This window comes from Vipera berus (assembly GCF_964194415.1).
Source record: "Vipera berus genome assembly, chromosome: 1".
Taxonomy (NCBI): domain Eukaryota; kingdom Metazoa; phylum Chordata; class Lepidosauria; order Squamata; family Viperidae; genus Vipera; species Vipera berus.
Window position 1 is genome coordinate 228,397,504 of NC_138202.1, and position 27,454 is coordinate 228,424,957.

Here is a 27,454-nt window from a genome sequence, read left to right on the forward strand (position 1 = left end):
CTGGGTGGGCGTGGCTAGAGTGCATATGGCCTGCTGGGTGGGCATGGCCAGCTCTACATCGTTCGCATCAAGGGTGCCTATGGGGGCCTGGGCAGGAGTGGGACAGATCTGAGGGTCTCTGGCAGAAGGAGGGTCTCTGGGCCAGGGCCAAGGCAGTGGAGGCCGTTCCCTCACTGTTTCCAGGATGGCTTCGCGGGCCACATGAAACCACTTCGCGGGCCAGATCCGGCCCCCGGGCCTTGTGTTTGACATGTCTGAATTAGATCTTGAGTTGCACCTCTCAACAATAACCTTCCACCCCACAGAGCTAACAGCTTCTGTATTTATGAGGTATTTATGAAAGGTTTGCAGGTCAACCATTCATTTATTCATCTTCCTGAGTTTAATACAAAAAGACAAGGCATTTGGCCATTATTTTGTAATGCAAGAAATAGGAAAAGCAAGATGATGTTAACAATATCACAGTAGTATACCTTCAACAAGAAAGCAAGCATGTCAGTTTTGCACTGTGCTTTTTAATGAAAGCTTGCAGGGGGAAGAAAACAAGATTAGCAACAGTACATTGTGCTGCAATGTTTATAAGTCTCTGGAGAGGCCAGAGTGTGCATTGACAGGAAAAGATCAAAACATAAACAGCCGAAGTCTGGCAAATAAAAGGCAATTTTGCCCAAAATAAAATGTAAAGCAACATCAATAGCACCGTAAATCCTGGTCTTACAAAAAGGCCATCAATATTTTCCCTAAAAAGGTAATGACAGTAATTCTGGTGTTTGCATGGGCAGAACGAAATCCACTAGGACTGTTTCTGCAAAACTTCAGTTTTCCTGGAGTAGTATGTGGGATTCCAGGCAAGTTGCACCAAAATTAATGAAGGTTAAGCAGTAATAGTGTTTGATGGATTACACTCCTAAGGCTAAGGATAATCCATTAAACTGTTGCAAATAAAGGAGGTGATGGCAGTCTAAACACTGTAATCATTCTACTCTGTGCAGCAGGTCTGGGAATAAAAATTGTCCCATCAATCATCCTGCCTAATTGTTGACCTAACATTGACCTCACTTTGAGACAGCATTATGCTCCTATAGATATTTTTAAAAAACTAATATAAAAACCCATACTTTGAAATGCATATGGTTGACGTATTCTACTATATGCTAAAAATAGTATCTCTGATCAAAACTGGACTTAAGATAATACTTTCAATATGTTCTGTTAACCTGAAAGTTAAGATTCTCCTTTTTCTAAACTTGAAAACTGAGTGATTAAACTTTTTAATTTACACAACTTATAACTTAAAATATTTCTGATACTGAAAAAGTTTCCCATTCTGATTAACATAACCAAGAGAGTGTAATACCTTTTTTTCTTCTCCTGTGTTAGATATAATTAATGTGTAAATACCACTTGCTGTAAACCCCATCTTGAATGCTTCTGAGCAGTCTTTGAAACTGATCTGTTCTTTTCCAGTGATCAAGGCACTCTTAGATGCTAAAAAGCGAAATGCAAAAACATATTTAAAAAGCTGTTATAAAAATGTCTTAAATTCAGTTGCAATGGAGATTTGATCTATATACTATATACTGTTTTCTCCACCTGCCCCGTCTCTACCATTTTTCCAGCCTCTTCAGTCTGTTTACTGTTTAAGTAAGGTCTATAAATCTAGTTTCCTTACAATACAAGTTTGCTTCCAGTCTTTAATTGTTTTTCCACACTTCTTTGATAGTTAGAACTTAATCCTCTTGACACTGGCAAATGTTCAGGATATTTTTTCCACATTGCAGTTAAGCCAGTATGGTTTATTTACTTGTTTGTGCGCTACTTAAGAGATAACATCAGCAAAAACATTAGCAGTTTCAGAAGTTCTCAAAGAAACTATTTTTAAACTGTAATACAAATTGCACAGAATCAACTTCCTTAAACAAAACAAATATCTTATGAATTGATTGTGGAATGCTTACAAAGACAAGCCAGACCCTCAACAGTATGGTAACCAGTGGAAAGTTCTTGTTCAGATTGTCATTTGATCAGATCTACCTTCCTTCAGAATATTTTGTTCTTTTCTGCTCCCCGTTATCCCATCTCCCCTGCCTCAAATCATTTGCCCATCATTCCTTGCCCACCAAACAGAAGTATCCACAAGATGCAGTTAAAAAAAGGCAAGACGGTAGCCATGACAATGCAACCAAAGCTCTGCCTGCCTGTTATGCATGTCACATGTATATCACATGTTAAAATCAGACAAACGATCACACTTTTCTGCCTTTTTTTTACTATATTCTTGCTATATTCTGAGGATGCTCTGCCACTTATGAAGTTGCTTAGTCCCAGCTGAGTATTTTGGATTTCATTTGTTAAGATTTCTGTAATGGATCAGACCTTACAGATGCTATACATCTGCTGATAATTCCCTCCTGTTGAATTCTGGATCCACATTCAGTAGCTACATTAGACTTAATTATCTCATAATTTTGCAAAAGAAAAATAGCACATCTTTTTGTTGAGGAAATATTTTATTTCGAAGGGGTGCTAAAACAGCAAAACACTCACAAAGCTAGAAAAAAGTCAGCTTTGACTCTTCAAACAATGGTTTTAACTCTGATACTGGAGAACACAGAGAATTGTATTTGGCAGAATTCAGCCCACCGTGGTTACATTCTCACAGTATTAGAGCTTGTTCTGTCCCTCTGAATGACCCACTGGTTTACTGTTTTCCATATTAGTATGGTATGAGGTTTAACACCCACACATAGAAGTGGACTCCCAAGATTTAACATTAGTGCCAAACTGAGGGTGGTTTGGCCACTCTTAATCCTTCCTTTATTCCCAATATGTGGCTAGGGAATAGGTAGGGAATAAAACTTTCTCAAATCAATACAAACGTGATATAATTAGGCTTTATATTAACAAAGAAACTGAGGGTGACTGTGGGAAGGGAGGATTTTAAAGCTGAGGGAAATTGCAGGGAACAGAAAATGCTAACCAAAAGCAATTAAAGAAAATATTTGTAGTTCAGGATTGAAATGTGGGGTTCTTGATGCTTTCTGAGCTTGGTTGTTTTCTTGCAGATGTTTCATAACCCAACCTAGGTAACATCAGTACGCTGATGATGTTACCTAGTTTGGGTAATGAAATGTCTTCAAAAGCAATTCTCTAGCATTGCAAGAATGGTGTACGTGTATTCTACATCGGCAGGATAATAGTGACTTGTATTTTACTTACGTTGTGGCATTGAAATCATAGCAAACAAGTTTTGCACAGTTTCCCTCAGGTCATGTTGCTGCTTTTGCAGGAATGAATTGTTAGCTGTAGCATTGACTAGCTGTTTCTCTAGTTCTTCTATTATGGAGTTCTGTCTAGAAACAAGTGACTGAAGCTTATCTTTCTCTTCTTTCATTGACTGTAGTTGGGATATGTGTTTGCTTTCCATTTCAAGGACCTTTTTTTCCAAAAGGCTAGCAGAAAGAAAAATCATCAAGATTTGATTATGGCAATATTGTTATGCAAATTAAATCAAATAAATTACCTGAGCTAGTGGAAGTGCTCATAGTGGTCTATTATATAGTCTGATCAAAATTTACAAAAATGACATTCTGCTCAACCCCATACATAACATCTCCTCTTTATTAGCATGGGCTAAATAACCTCAGATCCTAGTTAGTAAGATTATTTGAATTCATCATCTCTTTGATTTCTGATATCTTTCCTCCTCCCACCAGATAAGAAGTGTTACAACAACAGGGTGATCCCCAGTGCTAGGTATGTTTTATTCTGGAGAAAAATAAAATGCTATGTCCAAATTTATAACCTATGTAAAAGAAAGACAATATGTATTATTTTATTTAATATACAGTAAATCTACAACAGTTCTTATTTTGCATAATTTAATCTGATCTTGATAGACATGAAAAAAGAGTTGGAATATATATTGATGCTAAATCCCTGTTTCTAAAGATTGCTTCATTTGCTACTTTAGAAAATGAATAGTAAAGTTTTCAGGACACTGAATTCTGCATTCAGTTCCAAGTTTTATATTCCTCCAAGACTCGTAAGCTTGTTTAAGTGAGAATGCTTTAGAGCAGTGATTCTCAACCTGTGGTCCACAGACCCCTGGGGGGGGCGCGATGTTTTCACGGGGCCACGAAGAAATGTTATGATTTAAATCTTAAGTTAAATCTCAGGGGTCTGTGGCCACAAAAGGTATTTAAAGGAGGTCCATGGGGAAGAAAAGGTTGAGAGCCACTGCTTTAGAGTACTAACTATACAAGTCCATTGAATATAGCACTGCATTCAGTGGCCAAAATAATCTCTCTTAATTCTGCAATTTTAGAATTGTTATATGTCATACCTCTGTATACACCACTTTCAGATAACTACAGTTGAGCTTGTGTCAATATTGATACCTATTAAGAATCTTTTCAATGTTCTCTGACCTCTGTTTTATCATTATGATTACCTCTGAAAGTCATGGGAGGCCACATGCCACATTGATCTCCTTTCTTAGCAATTTACAGAACACTTTGAATCAGTATGATTCAGTTTGATTTTTGTTTTTGTTTTGAACGTGCTAGATTGATCACAGTCCAACAGAATTTAAAACCTTCCACCACCATCCAACAGCTGCATCATGCTAAAAATCTGAGCTCTGCCCAGTTATATGATATAAGCCTTCACTGCCTACTATAGCCTTGGTTGCCAAAAAGGTCCTGTCTCCAGATGCCAAATGATTATCTCAATCTACCTAGAACACTACCCTAGACAATTGGTCTCATAAAATCCAACTGTTAGGGTCTTCAAACCTTCTAGTCTCAGTGAAAAATGTACTAGTACCACCTTTGAAATGATTCAAGCTCTGAGTTAGCTATCTAGATATTATTTTGCTTTTGCCTCCAGAAAGTATAGAAACAGATTTTATAGTGTCTGTTCCAAAATATTCTTGTTTTACAAATATTTGTGACTTGTTAATAGGTAGCAAATGACATTTGTTATGATCCAAATCTATTCCTTCCCTTATCCCATTAGATGACATATAAATAACGAACCCATGTTGATTTTGCTCCTCCAGGAGCAAATCTTGTTTGCATAAAACAAGCCTAGCAGGAGCATACACAAATATAGCAAGAGAGTGAAGACAAAAGTGAAAACATGCCCTTTCCCCTCAGCGTTAATGTTTACCAGAAGTGAGAGGTTCTTCACGCATCGGAATTTCTACCGAATAATAGTTGAGCTCATTGTAAGTGCAAGCCTACCTTATACTATTCTTAAGAATAAGCCTCCATTGTTTTTAATTTTGGAAAGCAGCTTGTTGATCTCCATTATCTTTCCACTAAGATGTCAACAACTCACTATAAAGGCAAGAACTATTCAGCTGAATGAATGTGCTTGCTATCCAATTTAAGAAACAGTAAGGTTGGCTTCTCAACACATGGATCTAGCCAACTGCATAACCAGCCAACAGCAGACAAGGTTCACGGAATAAGTGAAGGTCACAATTCTCCAGCTGGTCTAATGTGATCCCAGTCCAGCAAGAAATGTTAATAATCCTGTTGACTAGCTGCCATTCAAATATCTTGATTAAATAACAACAGATTCAAAATTGTTTGATGTTGTACACCAAACATTGATCCAGGCAAAAATCAAATATGTCTCATTTGTACTGGATTTAAAAAGAAGCATCCCCCAAGATTGGATTTCTTTTTATAACTCAGTGGTTTAAAAATTGTTATGTATCTGGAAGGTTACATATTAAGATAGATGACTTTCTATATCTGGAAGAATGATAAATGGGAGGAGGGATTTCAAATCCCTAATGGGTTAAACTCCATCGAATTTGGATAAGAGTTCATAATGTAACTGATTGATTGTTTGTTTTTAGGGTGTTAGAGTCAGTACTAACCCCCGGTGACTGACTGGAATACTCCCTGCAAATTTTCTTGGCAAGTATGATAGAATCTCCCGCTAGGCTGCAGGGAGGTGTTAAGAGAGGCCCAAGTTTGGAGTCGTTGTACTGCAGGAAGTGGCACAGGCCTGACCGCCCTCAGAATCCCTGAAGCCTTATCTTGCCATTTGCAATGGAATGCAGTCAATCTGGTGAGATTCTTGTAACATGCTGGACCATGTCCACTATGGACATAAAATTCCTATTGAGACTCTCCATGAGTGGTTCTATTTGTTTTCGCCAGGTTGCCTGCTTCGTAGAGCTGAAAAAGAATGACTGGCTCAAGGTCACCCAGCTGGCTTTGGGCCAAAAGCAGAACTAGACCTTATGGCCACCTGGTTTCTAGCCTGATGCCTTCATCACTACACCAGATGACTCTCTAAAAGGCTACAGTGGAAAACATTCAACCTTGCATTCTTAGTTACTGAGTTATTTTTAGACTATAACTCCCATTATTGCTGTCTTCTGGTCCTGTGGTGGAGAATCTGGTGGTGGTGTTCAATATCGGGATCTGAAAACAGGAAATGCAACTGTAAAGGAATTCATGAAAAAGAGATGGAGCTATTTGGTTTCAGGAAGCAACTCCTTGCACCTCAAAAAATATTGTTGTTCCAATGTTGCTGCAATGTTGTGATGGTGATGATGATTGGCCATATAGTTAACCATATGTTTAGATGGGATTTGGTCTTTTTGTCCACCTATCAAGTCCTTCCCAAGGACCAGGGATAAAAGCAGATGATGTTCGTTGATGGTATTAAAGATATCTTTGCTTGATTGTAAGCTGTTCTAAATAAACCTGCCTTTTTCAATTGGTTATTTGTCAGTGCTGGTGGTGTTCAAATGGCATTCCAGATGTTTTGCAATTATACACAAGGCACCTATCATTATTGGTGCTTTCTTTTGCTACAGTTGTTCTACTTCTGTTTGCAAGTATTTCTATTTTGTGATTTTTCTCCAGTTCTTTCTATTCTGCTCTCTCCAGGTACTGTATTGCAATGTCTACTATCCAGAGTTTTCCTTTCCCATATTGGCACTTGTTAAATCTGGAGTGTTATGTGGCAGATACTTGTCAGTTTGAATTCTAAAGTCTGAGAGCACTTTAACTTCTTTATTTTCTATTACTTTGTCTGTTTTATTTATATAACAAGAAAATGTATATGGACATCCAATAACTCACAGTGACTTCAGGCAGCTTACAGAAGTAAAATCCCAATATAAAACCCAATAAACCTCCAACAGTTCCTGCTTGCAGGCTATAAATAGTATTTCTTGCAGATCTTCCAGTGCACCATTGTTGCTACTTCTCATGCCTTTGTTTGTAGTCAGTCTGTACAGTCTTCTTGCAGCAGCTAAGTAGGTGGTCCATTATTTCTGTTTCTTCAGCTTCTTTGCAGATACTGCATTTACTGTCTATAGCTGTCTTCTCAATTCTGACTTTATGCATTTGTCCTTAAGGCTTGGTCTCATGCAGCCAGAGTTAGCTCCTCTTCAACTTCCCTGCTCTTAGCCATTGCCAGGTCTTGTTATCTGCTTTGCCTGCTAATTATTTTATGTACTGGCCATGTCTCTTTTCTATCCTTCATTTGTTCTTTCTTATACTATCTTCTGTATTCAGTAAGCCATACTGGTATACTAACTTCAGGGCATCTTCTTCATTGTCCTTCCAACATTCTTCCAGTGCCCTTTTTTCTTCTTTAATTGTCCAGTGTATTGTAACATTCCATATCCACCTATGCTCCTTGGTAAATATACTGTACCATGTCAACATACTGTAGCTGTGTGAATGAAGGGCAATGAATGACAATGTCATTATTTTTCTGGTCTTTCTATTCAGGATTTCAGCTCCATTCCACCATTCAAGCCATATATCTAATAATTGGAATTGCCAGGTTTTAATTGACTTTACGGTATTTCCACCACTGACTTTGGTCTTTAAGATCATCTTCGCTCTTTTGATATATTCACTACAAATCTTATTTTTATTGTGCTTCATGTTGTTAGCTTGAAGGATGTCCAAGTATTCTTCATCCAGACTCTTGATGTTATTTCTATAACACGTCTTGATTCCTTCAGTTTCTTATTCAATTGCAATAGGAGATTCTGCCTATAGCGTGCAATTCAAGCTTTGTATCTGCTGATCTTCTTAGCTGTAATTGTTATTTTTGTTTTATTATTTCCAGTGTTTCGTTAATCTTCCTTATTTCTGGTGATATTTCTTGATCAGATATTTTTTTGGTCTTGTTCTTCAGCTTCTTTCTTTCATGTTCTAGCTCACTTCCATCTGATCATAGCATGGTGATTTTATTTTCCAGCCTGACCTTCCATTTTGGTGGTGCACTCTTTGCCTTTTTTTGTTCTTTGTTGGTTTGTCTGTACAGTCCAAGCTACTTTTGGCAAGGCTTCATTTTATTTGCCCTAGGTAGACCTTTGCAGTTCTTCCAGTTCTGCTTTTGTGAATACTTTATTTTGTTTTATAAATTGACGTTGATCTGCTAGCCTCTGTCCTGTTATTTCTGACTCTGGATGTTGTTCTTTCCAGAACTCATGCATTTTTTTTCAGATATCCTCTTCTTGTTGATTTGTAATAACAGATCATTATTTTGTTTTGTTTTCAATCTTTGTATATTTGCAGTAGGTAAGCACCTTCCATAGCCCTGCGGCTGCTGGCCCTAGTTGCTCAGCCAACAATCCTCAGTCCTATAGCCCATTTTTCACCAGATATCTAAGAATTTCAAGCACTTAGTGGGGTTCTTGTTAATCCGGGCAATGACCAATCTGTTATAGGTTTGTATAAATTATGTTTTACCATTATGTTCTCCATTCAGCTCCTTTGAAGAGCTCTATCCAATAGGCATAGTTCTGTTCCTCAGAGCACACAAGCCCCACAACCATGTCAAGATAGTGCTAATTTCACAGAACTGGGGGGGGGGAATATCTCCCATAGTACAGGTAATCTTCAACTTACGACCACAGTTGAGCCCAAAATTTCAGTTGCTAAACAAGGTACTTGTTAAATGGATTTTGCCCCATTGTACATTTTTTTGTCACAGTTGTTAAGCAAATCACTTCAGTTGTTAAGTGAATCATGCAATCATTAAGTGAATCTGACTCCCCCCATTGACTTTGCTTGTCACAAGCCTTCTGGGAAGATTACAAATGGTGATCACGTGACCTCGGTACAAGGCAACTGTCATAAATACATGCCAATTGCCCGAATTTTGATCATGTGACCGTGGGGATGCTGCAACAGTCAAAAGTGTGAAAAGCAATGCTGTAAGTCACTTTTTCAATGCCATTGTTACTCTGGTCACTAAATGAATGGTTGTAAGTCAAGGACTGCCTGTAACTGAAAATATGTTGTAAAATAAATTGAAATTCATTTATCTGTATTGTTACACTGTCTAAGCAAGCATGAAAAACCCTAGGGATATGTGAATTGTTTTCCCTAGAATAGTTTGCTTGGTAATAAAGAAAAAGTCCCTCAAGTTTTGGCATTAGTGCGAATTGAGTGACTATAAATAATATTTTTTTTTAATCATCAGTTTTAGTTTTTGCCCATTTTGCCTGTTTATGCATTGACTAAAGACATTTTTGTATTTTATTTCATTTTCTTTTTGAAAGTGTGTTAGAGGATACTATAATTATTTATTTATTTGTTTGTTTGTTTGTTTGTTTGTTTGTTTTATATACCGCCCTTCTCCCGAAGGACTCGGGAATTATACTATAGGAAAAAAGATAATTGATTTCTATATTCATGAGTCAATAAAAAACTGTTACCTGTTTTTTTCTTGCAGTTTACCTATCTCATTGGTCTGATCTGAAATCTGCATTTCTAGTTTGTTAGTTGAGATAGAATGGGCCAGCAGTTGAAGCTCCAGTCGTGTTGTCTGATTTAACACCTACATTTGGAGGAGGGGGAAAATGAAGCATACCTGATCATTTGAAATAAATTACTATCAATGTTGTAAAAATAATAACCTTATAATCCCAATGTACCTAAATCAGCAGAAAATAAACACTTTCTGAAATATGCGTTGCTATACAGTCATAAAGCTACATGGACTTAATACCTGTAATTATTTTTGTTCTAAGAAGGGTCTCATACACAACCAAAAGCATCTATAGAAGTGACAATAAGATAATTCTGATGTGTATATACTTGAGTATAAGCCGACTCGAGTATAAGCCGAGACCCCCAATTTCACCCCCAAAAACTGGAAAAAGTTATTGACTCGAGTATAAGCCGATCTGCCGTTCTGCAAGCCTCCGATCCGCGCTCTGCAAGCCTCTGCCGCCAGCAGAGGCTCGATCCGCCATTTTGCAAGCCTGAATACACAGGAATACCCTGTGTGGCCGCGGCTCTCGGGGAAGCCCTGGCTGTCCGCTTCCTTGCTCCACGCTGCCATTCAAGGCCCGCGCGTTCCCCGGGCAAATCGCGGCGCCCAGCAGGCGAGGAAACACGCCCGCTCCAGTCGCCCCCCCTTCCCTCAGGAGACGCGAAGCAAGTGACCGCCCAGAGCTTACCGAGGACTTGCGCGCGGCCGAGGCTTCGGTGCTTCCAGGATCGCGCGCACCTCTCCCAAGCCGCCGCCATCCGGAGACCTGCCGAAGTTTGGGGAGGTTTGGGGAGGTGCGCGCGCACCTCCCCAAACCTCCCCAAACGTCGGCAGGTCTCCGGACCTCCGCGCCCTGCCTGCCTGCTTCTTTCCGCAGCGGAAAGAAGCAGGCAGGCAGGGCGCGGAGGAACGGAGACCTGCCGACGTTTGGGGAGGTTTGGGCGCCTCCCCAAACCTCCCCAAACGTCGGCAGGTCTCCGGACCTCCGCGCCCTGCCTGCCTGCTTCTTTCCGCTGCGGAAAGAAGCAGGCAGGCAGGGCGCGGAGGAACGGAGACCTGCCGACGTTTGGGGAGGTTTGGTCGGCAGGTCTCCGTTCCTCCGCACCCTGCCTGCCTGCTTCTTTCCGCAGCGGAAAGAAGCAGGCAGGCAGGGCGCGGAGGTCCGGAGACCTGCCGACGTTTGGGGAGGTTTGGGGAGGTGCGCACGCACCTCCCCAAACCTCCCCAAACTTCGGCAGGTCTCCGGACGGCGGTGGCTTGGGAGAGGTGCGCGCGATCCCGGAAGCACCAAAGCCTCGGCCGCGCACAAGTCCTCGGTAAGTTTTTTTGTTGACTGGAGTATAAGCCGAAGTGGAATTTTTCAGCCCAAAAAGTGGGCTGAAAAATTCGGCTTATACTCAAGTATATACGGTAATTTTTTTGGTAATCTAAGGTAATTTGACCTTAAATTACCTTCAAGGTCAAGCAATATGGTGTTTTTTTGATATTTTTCACTCTGCATTCCACAAGTGCCAGTCAGTGTCATCCAGGATCAGTGATTTTGGTAGTAGCAGTCTCAAACATCTAGAAGGCATCAAGTTGCCTTTTCATGGTAGAGAGGAAGTCAAATCCCCATTCTGTCAGACAGCACACTGAGTGATTTGGGCCTAATCTTTAACCTTTCTATTCAGCCTGCCTCAAAGGAGACAAAATGAATGGAAACCCTTCCACATAGTATCTTACATTGAAAAGTGGGATATAAAAGCAACAACCATAACCATATCATTGTGTTGCAGAAATAATACCATTTTTGAGTTGATTGTGAAGTAGTAGAGTAGAACAGAACAGAATGCTTTTGTAGTTTCCTTTCAGTCATTTCTGTGATTGATTAAGATGAGTTCCAAATTATGGATTGAGATAAAGCACTTGCCCAAATTGTAGCTTTGCTTGTAACTTTCTGTCAATAAAAAGTCAGTGCTACCCTGATGATACTGTCAAACCTGTCTCCTATGCAGAATGATTCTTATTTTAAATGCTTTAAAGGAGATAAGTGTTTTAAATGAGATAAAAAGAAGGGAAAGTTGGGAATTAGCAGTTGAAATTCAACCCATCTACTTCATTCCAGTCATTCCTCTTTATTATTTAAAAACAATACTGGAAATGTCTTTTTTTTTCTATGTATTCAGAGAGAATTTTTATGGGTGTATGTAGTGAGGATCCATGTTCCTTTTTGCCAAAATGACACCGTGGTTTCGGTTTTAATACGCTACTTTAATGACTGCTTCTTACACCTTTTTTAAGTCTCAAGAATGACATCTGTTTTTAAGAATGAGGAAACAAAACTGTCATGTGGAGCTTTGTTTTCCGTTCTATTCTGCTACATGTTTTGTAAGCCGTTATTGTGTTTCTCACTGTGTATTTTTTAAAGTTTTAATTCATCAAGATTTGGCTTCAGTTGGCAGGATGAATTTATTACTCACATCCTTCATGTTGAACAATCATTCAGGACATGATTTCACACTTAAGTGTATTTCCAAATTGTTGGCAAAGCTTTATTTATTTATTTATTTATTTATTTATTTATTTATTTATTTATTTATTTATTTATTTATTTAAAAAGATTCTTAGGGTTGCCTGTTCTGGTATCAGATTTTGGATGTTATATGGCATAAGGCAAATATAAGGGAAAAAATAGTCTAAACCTTTAATGAAAAGCCTTACAATAAACTTAGTAAATCATGTGATGTACTATCCAGCAGTCATCTCTGGTGAGAGCATTTCATAAAGTATGAAACTCTTTCCAATGAGAGAAAGAGCATCTTCTTTGCAAAATGTCCACTGAAAGATTTTAAAGCAGGGGTCAGCAACCTGAAACAGTGAAAGAGCCACTCGGAACCGGTTCCCTCACAAAAAAAAAAACTGGGAGCCGCAAAAACTGTGTGCACATGCGCGCAGGCGCAGAACAGGGTTTGACTGAAGAGTGGAGCCAAGGCGAGATATGCACCTACCCTGCATATTTGAATTGATTGGTTGAACTTTCTTAGTCCCACTTTTTTTTTTGGACTGCACATGGCAGAGGACTGGGAGCCACAGGAGATGGCTGAAAGAGCCACATGTGGCTCCAGAGCCGTGGGTTGCAGACCTGTGTTTTAAAGGATGAGCAGCTTGATATGGAGGCTCACTTTTAAAAAGATGTTATACCAAAGCCAAGATATTGGAGGCAATAATTTTTCAAGTATTCAGGTCATTTTAGGATGAATCATTGGCCTACATTGTGCTTAGAAGGAAACAGACAACTAACGAAACACTTTAAAAATTGGTCTTTATTTATTGAAGTTTCTGAACTATCTTTAAAATTAGTCATGTCAGAAGGATAGTGAAGTAACTTATAAAATCACTCCAATGCAGCCAATTTTCTATCACTAGAGCTTTGCCTTTTGAACTGAGATTCTGGGAATTTTATTTTTTTTGACAAGTTTTGCAGCTGAACAGGTTTGAAGACTCCTGGTTAGTTAGCCAATTTATTATGTTTATTAAGTCCTGTTCAGAATTGATTTACTTAATGTGAATCTTCTGTTTTCATGGAGAAATTGGTCTGTAAAAGGACCTTTGAAAAACATTTGAAAAACTCATCTGTAGTTTAAATTATATATATTTTTTTTCATTTCCTTTTGCATCATGTTTAGATTGTTTTGTGTTTTATGCTTTGTAAATTACACAAAAGCATTCCAAAGTGTTGTTCTTTTAAAACAGTCAGCAAAACAGTTTGGTTCACTATTCAACATAAATGTTTCAGAAACAGTTGTTGCTGGATGCAAATACTTTGCAAACGTTTTTCATTTATTGTGAGGTATGTAAGGAGTTTCAAATGAATTTATTATTTCAAGAATTCTATATTGTTTATTCTGTAAATGCAATCATTTGTGGTTATTCCATAATAACCACAGTTTTGGATGAAATTTGACTTGAGATCTCTAATGAAGGGATACAAAGAGGCAGAGAGAGAATGAATTTGAGTATGGGAATTTAAAGGAACCACAATTGATTTGGGACTTGGACATCAACTTGAAAAAATGTGACCATTTATTTTTCCTTGGCACTTCCTGTTATCCCCTAACCTTTCTCCCACTCAGTTTAGTCTTTTCATTTATCCTTCAGTTATAACCGTTGAAATACTAATGCTGATTCAATTTCCTCACAGATTATGTCTTACATAAAGGGCACACAATTTGGGCCCCTCTAAGATCTGCTTCAGCTCTGTTTGATGGGCTGTAGCAGATTAAAAATAAATAAATCTGGATTTGGATCTGGGTTCAAGTCAATTTCTCTTTGGTTTCTGTTCCTTTCTATGTTAAGAAAAATGAGAATCAAACCTAAAGAAACATTTTCAAAAATTCTCTATAAACAGAAAGACATATATTTTCCAGGGCTAAAATCTCAAAAACTGTACTGGTATTAAGAATGGAATATAGTCATCTTCCAATAATGTACAATGCCTTTATTAGATATTGCTCGACATTAAGTCAGGTCCTTCTTGCTCACTCCCAGTTTTCTTTGCTCATAATCTAGCCACTGTTAAAGGTTAAAGGTAAAGGTTCCCCCGCACAGCGCTTGTCCGAGGACGTTTCCGTGGTCATGTGGCCGGCATGACTGGACGCCAAAGGCGCACGGAACGCTGTTACCTTCCCACCATAGTGGTCCCTATTTTTCTACTTGCATTTTTACGTGCTTTCGAACTGCTAGGTTGGCAGAAGCTGGGACGAGTAACAGGCGCTCACTCTGTTACGCGGCACTCGGGATTTGACCCGCCAAACTGCCGACCATCTGATCAACAAGCTCAGCGTCCTAACCCACTGAGCCACCGCGTCCCTCTAGCCCAGACATGTCAAACACAAGGCCCGGGGGCCAGATCCGGCCCGCAAAGTGGTTTCATGTGGCCCCCAAAGCCATCCTGGAAACAGTGAGGGAACAGCCCTCACTGCCTTGGCCCTGGCCCAGAGACCCTCAGATCTGTCCCACTCCTGCCCAGGCCCCCATAGGCACCCTTGATGCGAACGATGTAGAGCTGGCCACGCCCACCCAGTAGGCCACACACACTCTAGCCACGCCCACCCAGTAGGCCACGCCCACCCTGGCCATACCCACCCGCCCCCCTGAGGGCAACCGCAATGCTGATGCAGCCCTCAGTGAAATTGAGTTTGACACCCCTGCTCTAGCCACTGTTAAAGCAGCTATCAAAGACAAGGCCCATACACTGCCCAAGTCTTTCTCATATAAGTTTCTTTTCTCTATCCAACTCAGTTGCAAATAGATCAAGGCCAGATATTTCAGGGTATATTCATATGAACCCAGTTGAAGCTGTTCTCTCGGGAATGAGTGATTTTAGAAAGAAGAACATTTGTATTGAGTTTCGGAATACATTATTAGTATAGTATTACATTCTATATGTATATAGAATTAGATGGGGGGGGAAACATGGTTATCCATGCATCCAGCAGATGCTCAGTCTAATATTTCCAGTGCTGGAATGTATACAGTTCAGAATAAGAAGAGGTGGTCATTTTCCTCACAGAGGCATTTTGAATGATAATTTAACTACAGTCTTCTGAAATACATTAGTTTTATTTTTCAAGGTTGAGCATGTTCATTTTTATTAGGCAAATGTTTCTCATGAAACTGCAGATTAAATGCTTTTCCAGGGCAAAAATATTACTCTAGCTGGCAAAACATAGTGCTCTTGTTACGGTACTTACATGTGCTTCGACATCTGTTAATTTGCGGGTCTGTTCTGCTGTTTGATTTAATAGGTTTGTGCCTAATTCAATCATCACTGCCGTCTGATTCTGAACTGCATTCTGCTGAATCTCAACCATTTCTTTTTTCATATTATCTTGGATATAGTTCTCAATCTGCATACAGAAGAAAGAGAAGATTTGTTACCTTAAAGTCCAGACACTGTTTTGTCTTATTTTGTTTTTAGATTTTGTTTAACAGGTAAGACCAAATGGGGAAGTCTGTTGTAAGCCACACAGACTGACTTCCTAAGCTAAATCTAGTACATCTTGTTTTCAAATAGCCAATGTTAAAAAAAGAGAGGAGATAAAATTAAAATAAAATACTGTTGGCTCCAATGTAATATAGACTATTGAACATTAATTATTATTTTTGGTCTTTTCAGAAAACTCTTTATCATCATTTCTTGCTTAAGAAAAATGCAGACAGATTGCCTAAAGAAAATAAAGTATGAAGAGAGTTTAGATGTGAAGTATGATGTGACTAAACATTGTGATACAAGTGTGTCCTTTTTTGTCCATTGAATGTTGAAAAGTATATGATTCTAGGTCTCTCTGGATATGCTATTACACATAAGAACCTTGGAAAGTTGAGTGGATATTCAAACTTATCTACACGGATGCTTCCCACTATTGTCACCTCTGGTGGCATTGGATCATTGTACACTTTGTTTAAGATGAGAGTAGTTTAGACAAATGCTCAGCAATTTAGTCATCTTCCTGAATCAAAAGTTCAAATATGTAAGAATATCTCAAACCCATGTTGCTGAGATTAGACATGAAGTCTGGTATGTTATTTGTACATTGTTACTCAACTTTAAGACAAATAAAACATAAAAAGAGTGTGAAACAATATCTTTCTTCGAGGAATGCCAAAATAACAACTGTTTCAAAATTATCTTGGGTCACGTTCCCATAAGTGTTTCAGCATGTGTGGCCAACATCATAATCCAAGATTTAATGTTTTTTTAAAGGTGCTGTTTATATTAAAAATTTCTTGGTAGGGTATTTTCTCATAGATTATAAATTCTTTGAAAACTAATTTTCTCACAGTCCATTTTTCTTATTTCTAATACAGGCCTTAAAACTATTGTCCTCAGCATTTCAATTGCTGGATGTCTTGTCACCTTTCATCATTAAATTCACTTCAACTAAAAAAATAAGTTAAAATCTAATTTGTAATAGGAAATAATTGTTTAATATTTGTGGATTATGTCCCTTCATTTTTCCTTCCCATACAATATTCAATTCATACTATTTTAAATTCTTTCAATATAGAACATTCCCTAGTTTTATTTCCTCAAATCAGCCTTCCTAACTTAATGCCCTCCAAATATGTTAAATCTCTAACCTCAATAATTCTCAGTGAAGATTCTCAGTCACCCAGATAGAATTATCTGGAAGTCAACTCAACTTCCAGATTCAATTATTCTCAAAATTGAGAATTGTATATATTCCAGATAATAGCACATATATATTTTTTATTTTATTTGATCAATAAATATTCAGGGTATTTTTCTTTTAACATTCCAATGAGGCAAATTTATTTCTATTTATATCTTATCTTCTGGAACCTCAAAATTGCATGCCACCTATTTCCTCTATTTTTCTCCCCCATAAGAACTCTGCGGGTTGGTTTGACATGTGAATGAATGATTGATAGGCCCAAATTTATACTGTGAGCTTCAGTATCTGAGTGAATTTTCCTCATCCTAGCCCAAAACCTAGTGGCTTTAAGGGGCTGGCAATTTTCTTGCATTGTTAAAACCAAGACCCTAACTAATTAATGTTACCTAGAATCTACTTGAAGAAATTCAGCATTAATTCCATTGCTTGCTATGACTTACTTTCATTACTATTGAAGATTCATCAAATCTTCCTTTGGACTTTGCCTGACAAACTAGATTCAGACTGTCTGAACTGACTGCTTCTCTTTGGAAGAATGTTAGTGGGACATTCATTCTTTATTTGAGGCAGGAGTAAACAGTCTGTAGTCAATGGCCCATAGATTAGGCCCATAACTATCACACCAATGACACTTAATGACAGATGCCAATAGCTTGCAATACATTTTTTCTAATTTAAAAGGTGTCCAGTAAGCTGAAACATCTGCTTTACATGTTAACCACCAACCCCAACCGGCTTCTCCGAAGCTTAACATCTTATCCCCACACTCTCTTACAATAGCATCCTCCTGCCCTCTCATTTTCAAAGGTTTTATGTATGTATGTTTGTAAAATGTAGCTCTGACTCAGGAAAGTGTTCTCGGCCTATGCTTTAAATGTTGTGGGAAAAGGGAATATAATTAGTAAAGATAAAAAAATAAACTTTTTACTTAGATACAATACCATTTCTTGAGCACTAGTCTCAATGACATTATCCAACATTTGAAAAGGAAGGATTTGCAAGTTCCTCTTTAAAATAAGACTGTTCCTGAATCTTGTGTACATTTATTTCACAAGGGGAAAAAATCAAATGCTAGATTAACAAATTGTACTTTCCCAGATATTTTTACTTAGTCTTCATCTTTGTGATTTATAGTTCCACTTCAGTGCAAAACAACTAAACCTTCTCCTTAACAAGACTTAGTGTTCCTTTTATTAATGTCACCAGGCATTTTTGTTCTTGGCAGTAATAACGATATATGGAATGATATATATCAATTTTTGCCTGCTAAATGCTACCTTTATGAAGAACATATGTAAATGTTACAATACATGATGCAGATCATTTTGAAGAAGAAATATCTAGCTAGAACATTAATAAATAGTAACACCAAAATAGGTTGTGGCCTGAAGGCAATGAACTAGAGAAAATCCAAAGAGTTTGAAATTGGACAGCTTGCATTTTCTTTGAACAGTAGATCTCCTGCTGTCATACGGTTTTTCAAAGTCATGTTTGAAATTTCACTCCTTCACACGAAATCAGTTGTTTGATCTCCAGCCCAGGGCCAAGACTAAGAAATCTACTTTGAAGAATTAGGGTTCCTGTTTGTCTTGGATAGATAGCAAATTTGGAAAGGTATGTACATGTATTCAAACAACATGTGTTTAAACTCATCATTTGCTAATTGCTAATGTGCTTGTCTAAAATTTCTTTTGGATTAGTAATAGAGTTGTGTAACTTCATCAAATGTAAACTTGTCTAGGTGAAAAATAAATACAGATAGTCCCTGCTTAATAACATTAATTGGGACCGCTCAATGAAGTGGTCTTTAAGCGAAACATCACATGACAATGTGACTTACAATAGCAGTTCCAGCAGCTGTGTTCATTAAGCGAATCACCATGGGTGTTGAGCAAAATGTCACATGACTGCGACTTATGACCTATAGCTTTTCCATTGACTACTTGTCAGAAGCCAACTGAGAAAGTGGCAAATGGCAATCACATGACCATGGGATGCTACTATCATCATAATGCATGATAGTTACCAAGCAAGCATGATAATGGGACCAAAGAGCTACTGCAATGGTTATAAGTGAGAGGATCGGTCATAATTCACTTTTTTCAGAACTTCAAACATTTGCTAAATGAATGGTTGTTAAAGCAAGGACTACCTATAAATGCAAACTCTAGATGCAATGAAATGTTCACTTTGAATGGCCACTGCTGATACTGACAACATGATCAGGCCTATTAGTGGATTTGTTACTAGATTTGTGTGAATCAATATTTAATTTTTAGGCCTGGGCATATATTACAAACTATTTTCATTATTATATTATGTTTTGTCAATTTGAGCCCTCTCTGTCATAATATGGACAGTGATATAAATTATTTAGATAAATACATAGACCTGCTTCAGAAGTCTTAGGAACCTTAAAATATCTTCTATATGCCAAAAAAGGCTGTGGTTGTCACAGCAGAATTAGAGGGATATTTCTTTGGATGTAGGCTTTTTTATTAGAAATACTTAACAATCAGAGCAGTTTTCATGGCAAAAACTTTGGACTGCCCCTAGTACCTTGCCAATCAGATTTATCTAAGAAGTTAAAACACTTTTTAAAAAAGAATTAGAACATGTGTTTTGGTCTCTTCTTGGATATATTTTTAGAGCACTTGAACATGAACTTGAATGTGTTCTATAGAATATTGTGATGAGTTGTAAATTGTGAGAGTGTGCTACAGCAATAGGTTTGGTACAGCAAGCTGAGCATGAATTTACTGAATATAAACAAGTTGCCTGGCTTATAAAATCTTGATTTAGAAAATAGGAATGTAAAAAAAATGTTCTGTCACTGATTTACAATCCCTTAAGGTTTTGATCTGTTCATTTTTGTAAAAGAAAACGTAATGCTAATATAAGCTCAAAGCATTCTCTACTACTTTCTTTTTTCTCATGCAAAGCTGGGTGTTAGGTGCCAAATACATAACAAAAAAGTTAACTACAAAAAGTTAAAAATCTCAGTCTGGGAATTACATTTTTAAACAAGATTGTGCATCTATAGTATCATGGCAAGCCTTATTTCAGAGTAAGAATGGCTATGAATAGTCTGCTAAAATGGCATATATTTCTCAGAAATAATCATTTTAAAAGGAATTGCACCATTTTTTTCCAGATGATTCTCTTCAACTACAACTGTCTAGCCCCAAACCCGATGGATGCTCGCAGTTTAGCTCTTCTGTGAATATATCATAATCTCCCATGCATCTATATTTGGTTGTCCTTCCCCTCTTTTTTTAGCTTTCATTTGCTAAATTATTTGTTGGTCACGGTGTTCCTAGCAGAGCCAGTGAACTATTTGGAACTTGTTCTGACATTGGGATGTTTGGCTATTTGTACTGATAGCCTATAATTAATGCACTTTAAATCTGGACACTTGTATAATTTAGTAGTTTTATGAATTGGTGCTGCTCCCTATATTCTCACAGAAACCATAAGTGATTGTGGTACAAAAGAGAACAAAAGATCTTTCATTTTCAGGTTATGATTTTTACAAATAGCCGATAACAAATGGAGGCCCTTGGCATCTGCCACCCTCCCCCTAACAAATAGAAGCTTCCTACTCCCCAAGAAATGTTTTTATTGGACTCAGCTATCCCACAAATGAGAAAGCCTGAGAGTTCCCACATTTCCAGCCTGGTGTTGATCACGTCTTCAAGTCAGGATATACAAACTCTGAACAGGATTATATTATCATGGTAAAGTTGTCAGTAAGCTGTCATTAATATTTGCAGTCCCTTCTAGCTAGATTTTGAAACTTATTGGTCTTCTTTCAGTGTTTGCTTTAAGATAGATATAGATATAGATATATAAAGTGTTTGTTAAGTATTTAGAATACCTTGCTAGGCCCCAAATCTTATCTCCTGTTTCAGCCTAACCCAAGGCCATCCACAGGTTGTAGTCACAATAGTGACAGTTCATATTTGTGTAAATTTTTTTGGATTGCTAACAATCCCTTTAACTCTTTGTTAGCAATCCAAAAAAATTTACATATATATATGTAAAAAAAATTACACAAATATGAGCTGCCACTGCTGTGGCTACTGCCTGTAGATGGCCTTGGGCTAGGCTGAAACAGGAAATAAGATTTGTCCCGTGTCTGGGACTAAGCAAGTGTATTCTGAATGCTTAACAAACATTTAACACATATCTTCCTTGCTTCTCAGCTAACAGAGAGAGAGAGAGAGAGAGAGAGCGCCTGTGGCCTAGGGGTTAAAACAACTGCTTAAGACGCAGTTGGCCCAGGTTCGAATCTCAGAAGGGTATGGCTGACTGATGAGAACAAATAAGTTTGAAATGATCATATCGGTCTCCCTTTATTCTTTGTTAGCAAGCCAAAAAAAAAATTTACACAAATATGAGCTGCCACTGCTGTGGCTACTGCCTGTGGATGGCCTTGGGCTAGGCTGAAACAGGAAATAAGATTTGTCCCGTGTCTGGGACTAAGCAAGTGTATTCTGAATGCTTAACAAACATTACACACACACACACACACACACACACACACACATATATATATATATATATATATATATATATATATATATATATATATATATATATATATATATATATATATATATATATATATATATATATATATATATATGTATATGTATATATATATATATATATATATATATATATATATATATATATATATATATATATGTATATGTATATGCAAATCCCAGAGAGAGAAGCTGTAAATGTAAACATATGCAGCAGAATCGGAAGTCAAAATTAGGAAAGTTTACAGAATGGAGAGTTTTTGCCATACTCCTTTTCCCATTTTCCCTGATCTGTCCCTACCCATACCCTCTCCCATGCTTTTTGATTTGTGAGCCTGTTCCTTGGTCTCAGTCCAGAAGTAACATGACTGTTTTCTACATGCCCTCTTGTCCAGTTAAAAACTGGAACAGTCATCTTACAACTGACAAGATTAAGTGCAACATTCCCAATGTCCTATCAAGTAGAGCAATTAATGTGTTGGATTAGGAATAGGGAAATCTACAGTCAAATCCCCAGTTACCTGCAAAGTCTCTGAGTGACCTGATCTCTCAGCCTAATTTACCTTCTAAGATTCTTACAGACCAGTAGCAAATTCTTAGTTTGCCTGTAACATTTTGTTCCTCTATATTACTGTTAACCTTCCAAAGGAAAATCTATGATCTGGACTCCTTTTGTAGGCTTCTAATATCAAAGACAGTGTGGGAATTAGCAGCACTGCCCTTGAAAACGTAAAAAGGGGACTGGAAGGCGTTGCCACCCTGAATAAATTCACATGGGCAAAAAGTCTTTCTAAAAACCAGAGGCTTGGTATGCAACCTGCCTTAAAGAAATGTATTGGCTAGAGAAGTTTCAAGATGAGATATGAAAAGTGAATCAGCTTCTATTGTGAGAGATTGACAAAAAAAGAGAAGATGGGGAAAAACTGTGTCAGATGCCCATAGCTTTAGATCATGATTATTTCTGTCCTCCTTGCTTGTTCTATGGCACTAATTCCAGCATGTCTGTACTATTATGACAGATGTAATATATCAACTACTTTACCTCAACTTTTCTTAGGCTTTCAAAAGTTCTTGCCTTAGTATTTCTGAGTTAATGGCTTTTTAAATGGAAACTCCACATTTTAGAAATAACTTTTCTAGCTGTAGCTGCAGAAAACAAAAAATTTGCAATGAAAAGAGGTTCAGCTGGCACATATTATATCACAATAATAATTACCCTCAATATATTTTCTTGACATCTTTAAGATATCCTCTTGCTTATTTTCTTATTGATCATTGAAGATCAATATGGATTTCTAAATTATGAAAGGTCCACATTTGATTCCAGTCATAAGGAGAACATTGTGATAGTCCCTTTAGCTATGCTGTTTCATAGCAGGATACATACTGAGTTAAAATTAATTTAAGCAGGGAGCAGAATTTGTGAGCTTCATTGTGCCTTACATTATTTTTTCTAGTAATTGAACACTGGATAAAACAAAATCATAACATTCAATGCAACATACAATAATTACAAAATTCAACAGTACTCATGAAAATTCTCTTCTATATAAAACTAACTTTCAAAGGATTATACATTCAAACCACTTTGATTAGGAAAGCTAATATTATTTTTCCCACTTTTGTTTTATGCTTTGAATGTTAGAATTTGTTCCCGTCTACAACTTCTTTTAAAATATGATTCCAGTAAAAAGGATTTAAATATTTTGAATATGCAGGAAAATGAAAAAGCATTATACCAAGTACATAATTAGAGTCTGGAAAAGAGTCAAAAGTGGTTTGCAGCCTTTTATATTTCAGGCAGGAAGTCCCCGTAGATTTCTGTTGTTTGTCAAGAAAAAACAATCCCCTTGAGAATGCAGATGGGAATGCTTGGGAAGCCTACAGTATTAGTTTTAAATACGGCCTGCTGTGAGCAGCTCTGTCGTTTCAGACCTCCAGTAAGCTTGCTTCTCTTATCTCTTTTTCCTGTCAACAATTCTTTTTTTTTAAAGGTGAAAGTGGTTAAATGATGCCCACCTAGGCTGAGCGAGATTAGAAAATGGTCAAAACAAGAAGCCTAGCACATAAACCCTCCTGAAAGTAGAGGTGGGAACCAATATCACAGAATAAGAAATCATATTTAATGAAAACCATTTGGGTGCACAATGAAAAGAAAAGTTATTGCCTCTGAAGTCAAACATAGCAACATATTTCTCATTGGCTTTTTAAATATTAGCTTGGTTTTCCTGTTTCTAGATAATTGGCACAACTCCATCCTGGGGCTTATTGATAAGGATACTGGATGAATGCAAAATCATTAGGCAATATTTGCCTAAATCAGAAAACGATGGTTGCACTCAAATCAATTATCCTCAATGTAGATCAAAAGCTACCATCAGAGTTTCTTAAGCTTTTATAGTTGGATATGTGTCCGTTTGTTCTGTTTATACTTGTCTTTCAACAGGATCACTTTCAACAAGTGCCACTGGGCAGTTTACAATGAAAATGCAATAAATGTCAGGATATAAAACTGTTAAAGGTCTTAAAGATCTTTAAAGATAAATGTATTCCCTAAAAGATGCTGGACAATTAAATAAGAATAGGGATAGACTAAATGGATTTTTGTTTTGATTCCAGTATGAAGCTTCTTCACCAATATTTACTACAATCTATTATGCTAAATGTAACTTGTGTCCATTTTTCATACTTTATCTCTGCTACGCTGAGAAAGTGTATATGTATTGCTATTATTGCACTTCTGGATTTTTTTCAAGAAATGAGAACAATTTCATTGCTTTCACAGGTTAAGTTTGGAAGTATAATCATTCTCTAGTATTCTTGGTTATCAGGATCATAATCTCCAGCAACTGTTAAAAAAAAAACCTGAGCACTTTCCAAAACTGAGAAAGTAACTGAACCAAGCTATCATCCATCAAATTTAATAAACCTCTTGTATTTTACTGAACTCTCCACCAACTATACATTTCCTTGGAATAAACAGATATGCTATATCTTCATCGAGGTGAACCCTGAAATCAAAAAACTGTTCATGCAGAAAGGGCAATAAATTCAATAGGAATCAGTATTTGAAATAAAAAGGAAATAAATAAAAAGATGAGTAGAGTTAAAGTAAAAATTACCGTGAGCACCAAGCCAAATTAACTTCAACAGTCCACAGGAAATAGTTTAATAATGTAGCCTCCACAGATTTTAAACAGAAAGCAATTTTATACAGAAACGCTCACTTATGGATCAGAATCCAATATCGCACAAGTGATAACACCATTCCCTGTTTTTTTTCCGCAGCAGGCAGTAGCTTTCCAACCCATTTTCTGCCTGGAGGATTAGCCAGCGCTCTAGAGCAGGTTTTCCACAATCACCAGGAAAGAAAAAGGAACCTCTCCATCCCAATTCTGCTGACCGCTTTTACCCACTCAGATTGTGTCAGGCGAAAAGGACTGGAAAGAAAATGCCTTCTAATGCAGGACCCATAGGGAAAAGCATGATCTTATACTATTTTCACAGCATTTCACACCATTAGAATATTTCATTTAAATTCTCCTTTCAACAAAATACTGTGAGATTCAAGCAGTTCCTAACAGACAATATGTCATCTTCACTGCATTTTTTTTTACATGCCATGTATTGAAAGCCAAATGACCTTTCCTTAAAAGAAAGTTGGATTTCATTAGCAAATGTTTGTACAATTCTGCTATCTCCAGTATTACAAATCATTAGCAGCACTGCTTTCTCTATACAGCATGGAACAGTAATTCCTGGATTTGGTACTAGGCACGTTGTATATTATTTGGCAGAATGCATTTTTTTTAACTGGAAAACCCAATTCTGTGGTGGTTCCTATCATACAAAGATCCTTCCTCCCTGCTTCCCATAAAAAGTTATTGGGGCTACAATCTTTATCTTTGATGTATTAGTTATTTCATTAATTTTTACACACACACACGTAATATACACACTTGCTCAATAGTGGCATCTTTCACTGTAATCTAAGTGACCACGACTTGTGATTTTACTGCCAGCTTTTCTATTAACGCCACTTGTCAGAAGATGACTGTGACGCACACAGTGTTGATCACATGACTGCAAGGACACTGCGACAGTCAGTGCTTTTTTTGTAAAAGAAAAAGGTGCCGGAACTCACACATGTCATACAACCCGCCTTGCCTATCCTACAAGGTTCCATCCAAAAAAAGGTGCCGGAACTCCGTTCTGAGGGTTCTACGACAAAAAAAGCCCTGGCGACAATCATAAGTGCGAGGATTGGATTAAGTATCTTTTCGCTTCCATTGTAACTTTGAACAGTTGCTCAACAAGCGGTCAATAAGCAAGTACTGTCTATACTGCATTAGTATGTAGAACATATACAAGTAAACATGCTGAATATTTAATCAAATAGATAATGGGTTGTCATTTTTCTCAAGTAAAATATATGAATGGAGGGAGTCCAGTTGATCATTTTTTCCTTCCTCAACTGTCCCTACCCTCAGTCATTCTGTTACTCCTTTCTTGCTGACTCCCCTGACATCTCTATCCTACAGATTGCCCTGCACTGTCCCTTGTTTTCCTGTTCACCATCTTCACTTATTTCAGTTTTCCCTTGCCTCTTTTCTGGTCTTTTTCTCTTGCTTGCCTACTTTCTATTATACTTTTTGCTTTCTCTTCATTAACACTACCAAGTAGTCTTGCTGGCGTAAGATTTCAGAATAAAGAGTAATGTGCTATTTATTATATTTATTATCCCATTGGCTTTTATTTTATATTCAATCAGAGCTTAGTCGGCCTGTTAGTTCGCACCTTCTGGCCTCATTTACTTATGTTTGAGAGGAAACAAATCAAAGACTGTTTCTAGTTTGTTGAATCATAAGACTTATTTGCATATTACTAAGTAGATGGATGCAGCTTATGGGACAGACTGTGTTTGTAACACCTGGTCCCTGTCTTCACAGAGAATCATGACTTGTACAGATCTCCTTTAATTTTTTTGTCAGTCTTTTAATTTAATGGAAGTTTCTCTCTTTTGTCTCAGCATTATTTTTTTTGGTTGAATACAAAAAGAAAAAGCCAAGAAAAGAGAATTCAGTTCAAATAAGAGCTGTACAGAACTGGGGGGGGGGAAAGAATCTCAATCCTATAATTCAAGCATTTTAAAAATCTGCAATAAATTTACATCATTCTAGTATGAAAATTATGCTATGGTAATTCAATATTAACCCTCTAAATTCCTTTTGAATATAGCTAGGCATAATGATTTGGATTGCATTTTTGAATTGGCAGTTTGTTCGCTTGGATTGTTGAAGAATATTATATTATTTACAACATTATAATATTCCAACATATAATCTGTGGGATACATTGACCTTCTGGAGTAGCTTTGTGGGAACACAGGTGGTTGCAGCTCAGTATAAACTGACCAAAATTCTTACAATCATGTGTCCCCAGAGAAGCTCATGTGTAGAAGCTTTGTATACAAGCTCTAATGTTTCTAACTGGAAACACAAGCCCTCATATATCTATGTATTTGGGGTTATGCCTTGCCTTCTGAAAACATTTATATCCTTCAGGTGCCAACTGACAAGCCTCACATTCTAGTTTTGAAAGCAACTTAATTGTTTCTTCATTTCTACATAGCAATTAAAACTAGTATTTTTTATTTTTGCAAGCTCACTGCCTGTGTTATAATTTCCAAAGAGTACCCATCTGCTAATTGTCATAGCCAACAAAAATAAAATAGTACTTTGAAGGAAATTGATTTCAGAAACAATGTATTTTGAAAGAATATCCCAGCTTGCAGCCCATGAAAACACTTCAGAAGCTGCTAAGCTCCTGTTTCGAACGGCTCAAAATTATTCTTAATGGCATGACAAGGTTCCACATGAGCTAATGAGAAATATCTCTAGCTACAGTGGTTTCTGCTAAGGATAGACATCTATTTTCAAATATGAAGGAGGCTTT

The 27,454-nt window shown here is 37.3% G+C and overlaps 2 protein-coding genes across 3 annotated transcripts in view; one reads left to right on the forward strand and one right to left on the reverse strand.

Moving 5' to 3' along the window:
- LOC308675621 (microcephalin-like) overlaps positions 1–16,360 on the forward strand; it is a 32,929-nt gene extending 16,569 nt beyond the window's left edge. The window contains exon 5 of one of the 2 annotated variants that reach the window (XM_081341075.1): positions 15,929–16,360. In XM_081341075.1, the coding sequence (XP_081197201.1) occupies positions 15,929–15,997 (69 nt within the window). In that variant the 3' untranslated portion in view covers positions 15,998–16,360. Of the gene's footprint in view, positions 1–9,729; positions 10,168–15,928 lie in introns of those variants that run through there. The other variant, XM_081341076.1, reaches the window with a different exon arrangement.
- ANGPT2 (angiopoietin 2) overlaps positions 1–27,454 on the reverse strand; it is a 47,631-nt gene that overhangs the window by 8,736 nt on the left and 11,441 nt on the right. Inside the window, exons 2-5 of the mRNA XM_081341092.1 lie at positions 15,504–15,659; positions 9,713–9,834; positions 3,220–3,452; positions 1,358–1,488 (exon numbers count right to left, since the gene is read on the reverse strand). Of these exons, the coding sequence (XP_081197218.1) occupies positions 1,358–1,488; positions 3,220–3,452; positions 9,713–9,834; positions 15,504–15,659 (642 nt within the window). The remainder of the gene's footprint in view (positions 1–1,357; positions 1,489–3,219; positions 3,453–9,712; positions 9,835–15,503; positions 15,660–27,454) is intronic.